This window comes from Canis lupus, chromosome 15, assembly GCF_003254725.2.
Source record: "Canis lupus dingo isolate Sandy chromosome 15, ASM325472v2, whole genome shotgun sequence".
NCBI classification, from domain to species: domain Eukaryota; kingdom Metazoa; phylum Chordata; class Mammalia; order Carnivora; family Canidae; genus Canis; species Canis lupus.
This window is the reverse complement of record NC_064257.1, coordinates 22,926,286-22,941,357: the sequence shown is the minus strand read 5'-3', so window position 1 is coordinate 22,941,357 and position 15,072 is coordinate 22,926,286. Positions and strand designations below refer to the sequence as shown.

The window sequence follows — 15,072 nt, the reverse complement described above, 5'->3', positions numbered from 1 at the left end:
AGACCTCCTCAGTGGAGGCCTAGTGGGTAGCCCTCTTTCCTGTGTCCACTCAGCATTCTTCCCTGGGGTGTCAGCAGAGGGTGAGGGTGAGGGGGGAACTTGGATTCCTACCCTCACCTGCCAGTAATGGAAAGGTGATCTCCCTTTCTCTACCAGAGTGGGTCACAGGAAATCATTACAAATGTAATGTCCTTAATAATGATAGGGCTATTCACAAATTAGGTGAGCTGTGGAAGTTCTGATTTTCCAGCAATGAGTTTGTTTCACCTAAGGTGTAAAAATTTTGTGTGTAAAGCGGTTGGTATTATTTCATTATTATCATTTTGACATTGGTAGTGTCTGTGGTATCTTCATTCCTAAATATTGGTAACTTGTGTCTTCCTTTCATTATTGTCAGGCATGCTAGAGGTTTGTTAGTTTTAACTTTTCAAAGAATCAGCTCTTTTTTTCACTGATTTATCCTACTGTTTCATGTTTTTTTTTTTTTATTTAACTGATTTCTGCTCCTATTTTTATTATTCTCTTTCTTCTTTCAGCATGCTTTGCGCTTCTTTTTCTTTTTCTAGGCTGTAGTGGAGGAGACAGTGACCTTAAATTATTGATCTAAGATGTTTCCTTTTTTCCAACGTATGCATTCAATGCTATATATTTCCCTCTCTTCACTGCTTTAACTGTGTCCCACACATTTTGATATTGTATTTTCATTTTATTTCAATTCAATATATTTTAGTTTACAGTATTTCTTTATTTCTCTTGAGATTTCCTTTTTGGCATATGGATTATTAGAAGTACCACTTTCTACAGTTGGTTTGATATCACATTTCAGATCCAATTTAGCATCCTGAGAGCACTTAAAAATAATTTAAAATCTCCTCAAAAAGAGATCTGTAGGACCAAAGTCTTTCATTGAAGAACTCAACTGAATGTTTAAAAAAGAATTAGTATCGATTCTATACAATCTCTTCTAGAAATGAGAAGATATTCATATTATGAAACTAATGTTACCCTAATATTGAAACTAGACAAAGACAGTGGGGAAAAACCCCTCACAAAACTACAGGCCAATATCTCTCATAAATATAGAGATGTAAAAAGCCTTAACAAAATATTAACAAATATAAATCAATAACATATAAAAATAAATACACCATGATCAAGTGAGGTTGATTCCAACACTAAATGCTTGTTCAATATTAGAAAATCAGTCAATATAACCCACTATATTAATAAGATAATGAAGAAAATCACATGAAAATATTAATCAAAAATGACAAAATTATAGAAAATGGAGAACAGATGAGTGGTTGTTAGAGGGTTAAGGGACAAGACTTGAATGTGGCTATAAAAAGGTAACATGAGGGATTATTTTCATGGAAATGTTCTTTATTTTGATTGCATTCATGTAAATATGGTAGTTGTGATAACATACTATAGTTTTACGAGATGTTACTATGGGGAGAAACTGCCCAAAGGGAACATGGAATTTCTCTGAATTACTTTTTATAACTGCATGTGAATCTACAACTATCTCAAAATAAGAAATTTAATTAAAAAATATATTCTAGAAGATACACCTTTCTTAGATATTTTACCATATAATCATCTAAAAATAATTTTATAGCCATAAGTTTCTATTTAGGCTCCCAAAGTATGCATCTTAAGTGTCCACTGTGTGCTTATCACTTTCCTAGGACTGCATATTGATTGATTAGTGATTCATTCAATCTTTCATAATATTATTCATTATCACTGTATTCCAGACAAATTTCTAAACATTGGAAATAGCTGTGAACTACACAAAAATCCCTATCCTCATGGAACATGCACTGTAATGAGGACAGATCCATAGACAATGCTATGTACAATATAAAAAAATAAAGCAGATAAAGAGGACAGAAAACTCTAGGTGAGAGGAGGTTCAATTATAAATAAATCAGATCCTCTTTAAAGGGTTTGCCTTTGAGGACACACTTTCAAAAGATAAAGGTAGAGACCATACATAACTAGGGGAAGAGAAGGGAGGTTACAAAGGACCCTAAGGGCTATTGAAATGACCCATAGGATTTTATTCTTTGTGACTTGAGATACTCAGTTACTATGTAATGAACAAATTTTTCTTCTAAAAAGTACTGCAGTCTTTTAGGACAATGGTCAAAAAACAATCACTATTTTTAGAGTTACTTATGTTGCTTCCCATTTTAAATTTAGCAGACTTCTCACTTTTCCATGATATTATATTCAAACTTCTGCTACAAATACGCAAAACTAAGAGCAAAGTAAGCCCCACTTAAGTTATTCAACTTCCCTTCCTACACTCTTTCCAATACAATGTCCCCCGCTCTACTCAGGCTTCCACCTCAGCCTGACCCCTCATATTACATTCCTTTATCCCACTGGGTGTTTTCTCTTAGAATTCATATTTACTTCCCTCTCCCTATTAATCTCACTATTTTGTGAATAATGATCTTGCCACAGGGTGGCTTACCATGAGTGCCTTAGCATACCCATAATCTTCAGTTCTCTATACCATTTATATAGCTCAAATAAAATGAAATATATTCTTTGACATGTACTACGACATTTTCTCATAGCACACTGAGGAACAACAAAAAAATAATATTTTAAAAAACTTGGTTATTTTATTTATCTGTATCAGATAATCTAAGCAAAACAGTAGTGTAACAGCCTATGAAACTCAGGGTTCAATACCATATCATCATTTCCCATTAGGTTTCCAAATCTAAGCTTCTCCTACAAAGAAATTCTGAAGTTGCCAATGAGCAACATCTAACATCTAAGAACATTCCATTTCTTCAACATAGCTTTCAATAAAATCTATTTGTCTTGAATATCTATTTGATTTAATCTTCAATCCACACAATTACTAATGTATTAATATAGTTTTTAATTTAATTGCTTTATATATATTGGATATGTCTTTGCAATAATGGTGGAGTTATTTGGATGCACACAGCAGAGATCACTGATGCTATCTGGGATTTAAACTTGAATCTTAAACCCCAAACACAGAGCCTGCACATAGTAAGCATTAAGTAAGTATATATTGGTCAAATTTTCACATTACAAGTGTAAAAGATACTTCTCACCTGATGTTCACTCTTAAGAAAAGTATTATGTTTAATACTTAAGTCCATATGAGGGATACTTTATAAAACACTTGAATTTCAATTAGAGTAGCAATGCTAATAGCTATTTCTTTCTGATCTGTGACAGGCAACTATAATGGCTTTTATGCTTTCAGCAATTACTGACTGGTAAAGTAGAATGTGTCAATTCACTTGCTTAAGAACAAACAGGATCATGCAATTTTCCTACATGCTTGATTTCTTACCTCAACTGAGGAGATGGATAAGGAGAGCAATGCCAGTGGGATGTAGACAAAGGAAAAAGTGAACTTTTGAAATAGTGCATTTATTTGCAACCCTGAGGAACACTTTTACCACCCACATTCAGTCTATTCAATGGTATTTGAGAATGGTATGCATTTTTATAAAGATATAAATTTTTTTAAAAAGCTGGTAAATGGAAATCAAATTTAGTCATAATCACAGTTTGCCCAGTAATCTCTTCATTGCTAAGAGAGACCCACAAAATAGGGATTCAAATAAAATGCATAACAGATACATCTCTTAAATAATTCTTAAAGGATCGTAGTCAGGACTTTGCAAAGAGGATTGAGAGTTTATAAATATATTACTGTAGGTAATATATTAAAATATATAATATGTATAATTCTATTAATATAGGTAGCATATTATATATAATATATATTAAAATATGTAAATATATGTATATGGATAGTTTGTCATATACGGATTTTTTCAAATAACCAAGAGTAGAAGGAAAAAGAAAAATAGGGAAATTGAACACATTCCAATTCAATCATACTGTATCATTAATATATTTGCTAGTTCAGTGGACTTCCAGTGGGTCCCTACAGGTGCCTGACACCTTCTGTTGGATTAAAACTAATGAAGAAATCACTGCTGAAAATAACACTCCTAAAAACCACATATGTGTATTTTACTTTCCCTCAATTAAATTTTGGGCATCCAAGGGATGTAGCTTATTCTTACTGTTTGATTGGAAATTACTGAACTCCGAAGAGCTTTGAATAAATCCATACTGTAAAATTATCTTCCAGAAAAAAAGTTTTAAAAACTCAATATTAAATCACCACATTTACTAAGATTTGAAAATAATATGGATAAGTGTAGTATGGATTTTGAGTTAATATGAGATTCTAAAAGTTCAGTCCTGTGTGCATATGAACTTGCTGTAATATTTTTATTGGTACATATGATATATTTTGACATAAAATACTGTTAGAAGTACCAAGTTTTGGGGCCTTCATCTATATTTGCCCTATTCCAATGTTTGACTGTGACAGTGGAACCCGCTTAGACACTAAACTCTAATCTCCTCATAAATTCAGTCATCATGATGCATGTTTAACTGTGCCCAGATATGACCAAGTTTACACTGAGAAAAATACCCAATAATCCCTGGAAGGAATGTTAAGGTCAGACACCAGGCAGTGAGCGAGTGAGCCATATTTGATTTTACTTTACGTCAAAAATAAGTACAAAGTCAGTGACTCAGAGCTGACTATACACCGTGACTAATCTTAGACCACTATAAATTAGAACTTTGCAACAGCTATAAAACTGTTTCCATTCTGAACAATGAATCTCCAGTTCTTACTAATGTTTAATCAACAAACAATTCATGTGAACCCAGATAAAAGCATTTACCTAACAAATATTGTAATCAGAAATATAATTACATGCTAGACCTGAAACTTAATTTTAAAGATGAAAAATTTATTTAATTATTTTTGTAGTACTAATTAATACTTATGTTTCATATGAATGACTCTCCTTAATTAAAAATACTTCTACATTTGCATGGGAGAAAATATCTATAATTTTTCCTGGTGGAAATGTGGAAATAATATTTTGCAATAGAATAAATCCCTTATGGAAAATTATAGATTTCATAAGAAAACAATTCATTTCTTTCTTCTACAAACATATGAGTGTCTGTAATTCCCAGGGTATCTGCTAGGAACTGTGAGTAAAAAAAAGACAAACTGGACATATACCCTGTGAGCAGAAAGTTTAAAACGGAATAGAGTAAATCTCTAATTTCAGCACTGTCCTACCCATGTATGTTGTTTAAATGTAGATGTTTTTTGTGAGTCTTACTTTCCAAATTCTGATTCCATAGGTCTGGAGTAGGGCCTGAGGGAAATACATTCTGATACAGGGAGTTAAAAGTCTAAACTTTGAGAAACATTTGTCTTCAGTGTGAGTACATAGCACACACAATCATGTATCTAATATCTGCCTAATTCATTGATATAGATTCCCTTCGGTTTTCACTCAAGTAGTCTTTAAACTCTGAGTTAAGATCCAATTCAAATACTTTTTATTTTTATTTTTTTTACAATTACCTGACATTCATGTGTCTCTATATCAAATGCACATTACTATTTTGATTATGTGTTCTACTAGACCGTGTTCTAGTAGATCCGTCTATCAGATTATGTGTTCTAGTAGATCCGTTCTACTAATGGAACTTCTGCTCTGTTCCTGTGATGAAGCAGTCATCTTGAATACCCATGGACTCTCTAACGAATCTTCTGCCTTGTTTTCAGTCTTGAACCTCTCATTTATCTCAGAATTGTTGGCCTGTCCTTTTTGTCCAGTTCTCTGAGACTAAACTTCTGTCCAATGATCAAGGCCATTTTACCTCATCCTAGACCACCTGATGCAGACCATCTGCCTGGATTTGACTATATTTCCTTCTGCCAGACGCTGAATAGCAATGGTCTGCTCCCTACCTACTAGGGAAATGCCTATCATTCCTTTCTAGAGATTTCTTATACTGCTTATTCTCACTGCTATCACCATCAAAGCTCATGGGTAATCTACTCCAATACTTCCCCAAATTTACAGAGAATCAGATCACCTAGAGAGATGCTTAAAAGTACAGAGCTGGGCATCACCTCTTGAGGCTATGATTCAGCAAGTCTGGAGTGAAGTCCAGGAATCTGTGGCTTTAAAGCTTAGCATGCCATTGAAGAATTTAAAACACACACACACATACACACACACACACACACACTTAAATTGGGCTTTTAAGAATGAATACAATTTTGTGTGACATAGAAAAGGAAAAGGACAATATAGCTTCAGGGAGCAAAGCAATTTGATCATGAGAAAGTGTTGAGTAGGTTTAAAAACAGAGAATCTAATCAATTATTACCCATAGCAAGTAGCAACAGCTTAATAAATGTTCTTTGAATTGAACACATGAAATCTAATGTACTGAAAAATGACGTTTGGCTAGAGGCATCAGCTAAATGAGGAAATGTAGTGGAGAAACATAAGAATGAAAAGCTAAATAGAAGCCAGATTTTCATTCGTGATCAATTCTGGGTGCATTTTCTAAACAAGAAAAAGTAAAACATTTGGAGTATCCTGGGCCATCTCCTTCACTTTGTGCCTTTCATTCTTATCTCTATGCTTCAAGTACCCAAATCTGCATGTTAGGATTGATACACCAACTAGTCCTTCAGCTGAAATTTTCTAACAATTTACCTATGTGCATTTGTGTGTGTGTGCGTGTGTATGTGTGTGTGTTTGTGAGAGACAGAGAGAGAGAGAGAGAGAGAGAGAGGGAAAATGCAGGAGAAAGTAGAATGAACTGATGGAGTAATGTTCTAGAAAACATATGATATTGAAACAAACATAAGACGCTAGATTCCTGAAAAGAGGAAGGTAATGATGTCCCTGAGAAGCTATCTTGAGAGCATAAATAAAGATTTAAAATCTTTAAATATTGAAGGAGGTCAAGTCAGGATCACTGATTTTAATAAAATGAATAGTCACATCATTTACAGATGATACTGTTCAAAATGAAAGCAAGATTCTCCTATGGAAAATTGACAAAGTATAAACAAAGGATATATAGAAGATTATGGAGCAGCGAGGAGAGTTAGAAAAGGCAAATTTATAGCTAATATAGGTAAACCATTTCTGTTGTTTTTTTTTTAATACCACTGTTCATCAGCCAGTCTCTGATGAAAACAGTGAAATCCTCTCAGAGTTGGGAAGCCCCTGGAAGATGAGTCACAATGGCATGGTTTGAGATAGAAGGAGCAAGAGATAGGTGTTGCTGAAAAGCATTCATTCCAGCTGAACATGGAGACCACTGGAATCTAAAGAAGTGTTGCATCAGAAGCATAAGAAGAAAAGGGTGCTGATTAGGATGAGGAAACCAGGGAGAAGGTACACCATGTCTCAAAGCTCTGTGGTTTACTACCTCAAGGACAGAGAAGTAGAGTAAAATTGGGTGATGCTGATTTCAAAAGGAGGAAGGAATTAAAAGATGTTTCCAAGGTAACAGATCTGGATGTGCCAGAAGTAAACAATTATGCTATTACCCACAGCCTCTATTAGAGAGGACTTCCGGGGAAGTGGCATCATCAGGAAGGAATCAGACTTATGTTTATAAGCAGGTACAATACTGGAGAAGGTAGAAGGATGAAGGAGATTATGACGTAGGTCTGACCAGTGTCAGAGAGGGCAAGAGGTTTCTTCTTTGTGGACTAGAGCTTAGTGAACTGGATGTTTTTGTTCAAATAATATACAAGATAAGGGCTGATATATAGGAAAAGGAATAGATGAAAGAGTTTGGCAGCTATGGAATTCAGGAAAGCATCGCATCTAGAATTCTATAAAATCAATTAAGTAAAAAATGAGATACCACCTCACACCCATCAGAATGGCTAAAATTGACAAGTCAGGAAACAACAAATGTTGGTGAGGATGCAGAGAAAGGGGAACCCTCTTGCACTGCTGGTGGGAATACAAGCTGGTGCAGCCACTCTGGAAACAGTATGGAGGTACCTCAAGAAGTTAAAAATAGAGCTACCCTACAACCCAGCAACTGTACCACTAGGTATTTATCCCAAAGATACAAAAGTAGTGATCAAAACTATATCCCAATGTTTACAGCAGCAATGTTCACAATAGCCAAACTGTGGAAAGAGCCAAGATGTGTGTGTATATATATATATGTATATATATATATATATATACACACACATATATATTACATCTTCTTTACCCATTCAGCTGTTGATGTATAATATGGATATAATATAATATATATGTGATATATATCCATATATATATATATGGAATATTACTCAGCCATCAGAAAGGATGAAATCTTACCATTTACATTGATGTGGATGGAACTGGAGGGTATTATGCTGAGGGAAATAAGTCGATCAGAGAAAGAATTATAATATGGTTTCATGCATATGTGGAATATAAAAAACAGTGCAGAGGATCATAGGGGAAAGGAGGGAAAATGGGAAGAAATCAGAGAGGGAGACAAACTGAGAGTCTCTTAACTATAGGAAACAAACTAAGGGTTGCTGGAGGGGAGGTGGGTGGGGGATGGGGTAACTGGGTGATGGGCATTAAGGAGGGCACTTGATGTAATGAGCACTGGATATTCTATGCAACTGATGAACTACTGACCTCTACATCTGAAACTAATTATGTACTATATGTTGGATAATTGAACTTAATTAAAAAAAGAAAAATCAAAAAAGGGATAAATATCAAAATGCTTACATGTTTATTCCATATTTTAAATTATGATAAAGCATAATTTGATAAACTCAATTTTGATAATAAGAAATACATATTTGTGGAAACACAGTAGAGCAGATTTTCTCTTTTTTCCTCCTTTTAACCTCCTAATGTTGTGGAGAGGGGTCAATGTACTACATGGCTGGTACTCAGGTAACACATGTCATAAAAATGTGTGTGTTACATTCTTAAATATTTCTTCCATATCATTAGATAAATGTGCCATAAGGACAAATACCATATGAATTCACTCATATGTGAAATTTAAGAAACAAAACAGATGAACAGGGGCCCCTGGGTGGCTCAGTCGGTTAAGCGGCAGCCCTCAGCTTGCTTGGGTCATAGTCCAGGGGTCCTGGGATGGAGCCCCATGTCAGGGTCCCTGCTCAGCAGGGAGCCTGCTTCTCCTTCTCCCTCTGCCCCTTTCCCAGCTCTCTCTCTCTCAAATAAATAAAATCCTAAAAAACAAAAACAAACCTAGATTAACAGAGGAGAAAAAAAAGAAAAGAGAGAGAGAGAGGCAAACCAGAAAACAAACTCTTGATTAAAGAGACCAAACTGAGGGTTGCTGGGAGGGAGACAGGCAGGGGTATAGATTAAATGGATGATGGGTTATTAAGGAGAGCACTTGTGATGAGCACCGGGTGTTGCATGTAAATGATGAATCACTGAATTCTACAACTAAAACTAATATTACATTGACTCTTAACTGGAATTTAAATAAAAATGTGAAAGAAAAAAGATTATGGATGGTATCGACAAATGTCTGACACAGGCCACAAACAATGACTTGTTTCAGGTTAGGTACCTTTTTCAGGTAAATTACCTGTTTCAGATTAATTATATGTTTCACAATAGTTACCTGCTTCGGGTAGTGTGCTGATGTTGCATGTTTTTTCATCACCTTCACCTGCTGAGGTTGAAGCTCTTATTTTAAAGACATATGAGGTATTGGCAAGAAGTTTCATGAAAGTATACATATGATTTTGGGGAGAGACTTTTGTAGAATTCCTTTCAACTGTTACCAGATAATGTGTAATTATTCCATTTGCCTTTTTTGGTGGATCCCACTTCACTAAAGCTGACCGCCAGCTAGTTGCCATACACTGTATGTTCTGTACAACATCTGGAACTTAAAAGACAAACAAATGCCCAAAGTTAAAATTTACATACATCTAGTAAATGATTTCAATGTGTGATTGCTAGATAAAATCATGTTAAGGAGTTGAGACCAAATAAAAATTTAATATGACAGCCTTGCAATGTGTGCTCAATAAGTTGACATAAACTAAATCAAATGGCAGTTGGCTCATTTTCTAGGCTATTATGTTAATCCTTACAATACTGAGACAATCACTGAATATTTTCCTAGGGCCCAAGCACCTATCATCCTCAAATCCTTAAAAGTAGCTAATTGGACAGCCTCAAACTCAGGCAGTGGTTGTAGCCTACTCATTTTCTCTCTTAAACAGAAAGGAGCAGTCTTACCGATACTTTTTCTATGGAACCTTTTAATGCAAGACATAGATGTAGATACCTCCATGATGTGGTACATCTGGGCCTAACCGTGTTTGGAGTTAGGTAGTCAGGGCCAGCTAAGATAAAACAGCACCAACATCCAGTTTTGCAGCTTGGATAGGAACACACTAACTTTCTGCTTTGTAGCCTTTGCAGAAATGGCTTCTGCAAAACATCCTAAAATAAGACAACCACAAAGCATTTGTCAATATTATGGGCAAGGGGCAGTTAAGACATAAGCCCCCAGATACCAGGCAAAAAAATTACCATCAGCACATTGATATTAACCTAATAGGTAGACTGTGATCAAAGCCCTGGTTGGCACAACTCGGCACACCCTGGTTGCTTAAGATAGTTCTGCAAAAGAGCTCATAAAAAAACCCTAAACTTAGAAACCTCGAGGGCAATCCTCTCGGGTCCCCTCCCTCTCCTGGAGCTTTGTACTATTGCTCAATAAACTGCTTTACTGCCCACCACCCTTCATCTGGTCCATCTCTTCATTCTTCAAAAGAGGCATGACCAAGAACCACGAGTGCTAAAGGTGGAGAATTCCCACAACAACAGTACTAGGAAACTTGCAATCAATTTAGGGATCTTGTTTTTACAATTGGTAGGCTTCTTTGGAAAAATTGTGAAGAACTGATCTCTCAGTGTCTTTTTAAAAATCATTGGAGGGAATATTTAAATCAGTCCCAGGTTCTAATTCAGTTCCAGTGTTTTTCCTAGAACTTCCATGAATTTACTTGGAAGTAACCCAATTTCTCAAAGGTCTACTATACCTGGTGTACCTGGCACCACACACAAAAGTGACTGCAGATTGGAGAGATTGGCTACTTCCCAAGGAAATGTCCAGTTAGTTAACATCCCCTAATGTCAGCATAGCTTTTCCTAATTTAGTAAAAACAGGATGCTAGAAGGTAAATTTGCATATAGTCAATTTGTGGATGATAAACAAGTAGTGAAACAACTTGCTGTCATTATGCAAAACATAGTTATTTAAACAATACTCGAGTTAATCTTTGATTTGTCTAAAGTTCTCTCCTCTGACCTAAATTTATCTTTACAAATTCTTCCTCTGTAAAGTAAAGACGTCAGAACGGAAGGAGACTGCTTAAGGAATCTGTGGCATTTAAAATTAAAGAAAAGACCATTTCTCAAATGCTCTAGGGTTCTGGCAATTAAATATTATTTGCTTCCTTATTTTCAAAAACATAATAATATTTTCATAAAATAATTTAAGAAGCAGTTGATACTTTGCTTGAGTTTATAAAAAAAGATTTTTGTGACTATTTCACTGATTCTGTAAATTGAAAATCAACCAGCTGATATTTAACCTTTAAGTTGAAAAAAACTATTTAAGCAATCAAGGCATAGAATTTTATGCAGTAATTTTATTTTATTTATAAAAATATTTATTGGATTACTGTCTACAAGATTAGCCTTGATTTTTACTAAACTGATACATGTGTATTGTTAAAATGCTTTTCTTCTTTATAGGTTTAGCATTTGTATATAAATTATCATTTAAAATACACCCATTTCCTATAGTCATGTCCACCCTTCACTAGAGGTCAGAAACTGAAGTGCTAGTTCAACTTCTTCACTGATTTTTTCAGACCTTTTAAATCTAAACTTCCTGAATCATGGTTTCTTCATCTGTAAAGGAGAATGGGGCAACAGTAATATTTTCTTTTTTGAGCACTAAATGTGCATCCAACATACTAATAGGAGCTTTATGTGGATCTTTTCAAATATTTTCCACAACAACCTTATAGGTGGCTACTGCTAATATGTGTTTCTTTTCAGTTAAGAACATAGAGGCTCAGAGGAGTCATAAGTCTTTGCAGTTATATAGCTACTAAGTCATGGAGCTTGGATTCAAACACAGACACTCTGACTTCAAAGCATGTACTTTTATCCACAATAAATACTGTTTTCTTAGCCTGTCTTACAGGAATGCTATGGAAAAAAAGTCTCAGATATTCACAAATGCATGCAAAAATGATTAATGTATCAATAAGTGCTCTCCAGTTTCAATTTAGAGATTCACTAAAGCAAGAGAAAATACATCTCAAGGTACAGAGAAAAGATAACTAGAGCAAGATCTTGTGCTCATTCAATAATCATTGATTAAAAAAAAAAGTGAGGAAGAGGTGCCTCTAAATGTATGGTCCAGTTGAGAGAAGGAAAGTGCATTTCTCAGCCATCTATTAAATAGATCATAAATGAAAACTATCCAGTACACAAACAAGGGGGAGCTATGGCACACAGGTGACATGTAGGTAAGCTGTTTAATTAGATCAGGAGTATTTCATAGTCTTCATAATCCCCTCCACATGTTACAAATGGCCTATAGGAAAGTGAAGCTTACATACTGACCAGTGGCCCTCACGTGTCACAATACATCTTCTTAAAAAAAAAATCAGTATCACTTCATGGAAATATAAAACAACTTGTTAAAAGTGACTACTGGCTTGTTTCTCCTCCTTCCCCCCAACCCTAGCTGTCTCAGTTGATACTGAGAATTTAAGAAACAAAACAAATAAGCAGAGGGAAATAAAAATGGGGAGAGAAGCAAAGCAAGAAACAGACTCTTACTTATAGAGAACTGAGGGTTAGCAGAGGGGAAGTGTGTGGGGGATGGGTTAAATAGGTGATGGGGATTAAGGAGTGTACTTGAGATGAGCATAAGGTGATATACAGAAGTCCTGAATCACCTTACTGTACACTTGAAACTAATATCACACTGTATGTTAACTAACTGGAATTTAAATACAATTTTTTTATAAAAAAAAATTAGGTAATTTTCACAGATATCTAGAAAACTGCTCTGTTCCTAAACTATTCCTTTATTTCAATGTCCTTAGTTCAAAAGGAAAAACTTCATGCCTACTGTTAAAGCACTGAAATTCAACTTCTCTTTAAAAGCATTATTAAATAATAATCCTTTATCACATAAACCAAAAAGAAGGGGAAAGTGTTCAATACAAACTGAAACATTTTAGGATCAAAAACTTGTGTCTCACCTGATTCTTGAGTTGTGAATTTTACTACATTACTAAATTGATTGCCATTTCCGACTTTTGTAAAGGCAGATACGCTGATAGAATAAGTGCTGACTGGTTCCAGTCCAAAAAGTTGGGCTTCAGTTTGAACACCTGAAATGTTCTGAAAAGCAGAAAAAAATTATTTGTCACAATGCATGACTAAAAATTTGTTAACTAGAAGAAATATTTTATTATATTGAAGTTATGCATTCTACGTTTAATAAGTGTATTTTCAGTTAAAACATACATTAAACATTTGTGTGTGTGTGTGTGCCACAGGGTGTTCTCAGATGATGATCTAGGATGAACTAGGCACTCTCTCAACCCTGAAGAATCTCATAATGGCCATGTTTTTAATTTCTTTTTAACTCTAGAGTATTTTGTTTTTATTTTGTCTCCCTAACACGTGCTTGGATTAATACGCTTATTACTTCCTTCAAATTTTCAAAAATTGGAGTGCCCAATTTAAATCAAACTTACGTGTAGTCAGCGATATTAGATTTTCCTTGAATTCATCTAGAGTCATTGTTTAATACTCGGTAACATTCTATGTAAATTAATTTATTTGTCAGCTACTTCATGCCAGGCATTGGGAATATACAGTTAATAAAACAAAACCCCTACTCTCATGAAGCTTAAATTACAAGTTTTCTCAGACCACTCCTAAATTCCTAATTTTACCCAATCTCTTAGGAAAGTGAAAAAAATGAATAGCTACAGCTGCTCAAGGAAAGATATGCTTTCTCATAGAAAAACTTACCATTAAGTATAAAGTCTTCATTTAAAGACTATTGTTAAAACTGAGACATTAGTTAAAACTAATCTGTTATCCTTATGGAAAGAGAAGACAACCTCCTATGATGGTATAATTTTTAAAATACTGCATATTATCCGATCCAAAATACAAACCACTTTGATTTCTTTATTAAACATCTCAGTAATAGAAATTTATCAAGAATACTCACAGGCCACTTACAGTTTAATCACATTTTAAATTAAGTCATATTTCAAATTAATATTCCAAGTCATTCGTATACTGCAGGGACTCACCGTATTACAGTATTTCCTGTCATTCTTTCATGCTTATTATTTATAAAGCATGGTGTTAGATAACCAGGAGATTTTAAAGATACATATATAAGAGGTATATGGTTCCTGTCATCAAGGAATTTTTATATGAATCAAAGAAATCTCTACACAGTGACACCTGGCTGTCTCAGTGGTTGAGCATCTGCTGTCAACTATTGGGAAAAACTGACATAGATTTGTAAAGCGTGCCATAGCTAATAAATCTTTTTCCCCCTTTTGAAATTATCTTTCTTTCTTCCCTGTTTACAAAAGTAACCATGAATCACTACTAAGTGTCACAAAGAAAGAACTTAAAGGAAATATTTACCCATGATGCCAATATTTAGAGATACTACTATTGGTATTGTGAAGTACATTCTTTTAGATTTTTGATCCTGGAGTCCCGAGATTGAGTTCAGCATCAGGTTCCCTGCAGGGAGCCTGCATCTCCATCTGCGTCTCTTACGAGTAAGTAAATAAAATCTTTTTTTTTTTTTAAAGAAATCTCTAAACAAATGTTTACCGAGAAGAAATTAAACACAACTCAGGTAAATTTTAATTTGGATTAGGAAGGGCTCATACCCAGAGAAATGACTGAGATTATAATAAAAAAGTGAGCAGTTTACTGGATAGTGACTTACATGAGTAAATTGTAAGAGGGAGACATGAGTGAGGAATATTTCTAAACATTTAAACAGAACTTTTTACTGAATAAACAATTTCTCTCCATATATGTTAATGACCCA

The 15,072-nt window shown here is 34.6% G+C and overlaps 1 protein-coding gene across 3 annotated transcripts in view; it reads right to left on the bottom strand.

The window, feature by feature from the left end:
* The window catches only part of PTPRQ (protein tyrosine phosphatase receptor type Q), a 247,193-nt gene that overhangs the window by 105,469 nt on the left and 126,652 nt on the right, over positions 1-15,072 (bottom strand). For all 3 annotated transcript variants that reach the window (XM_049094355.1, XM_049094356.1, XM_049094357.1), the window contains 2 exons: positions 13,238-13,379; positions 9,556-9,825 (listed from right to left, as the gene is read on the bottom strand). In XM_049094355.1, the coding sequence (XP_048950312.1) occupies positions 9,556-9,825; positions 13,238-13,379 (412 nt within the window). The remainder of the gene's footprint in view (positions 1-9,555; positions 9,826-13,237; positions 13,380-15,072) is intronic.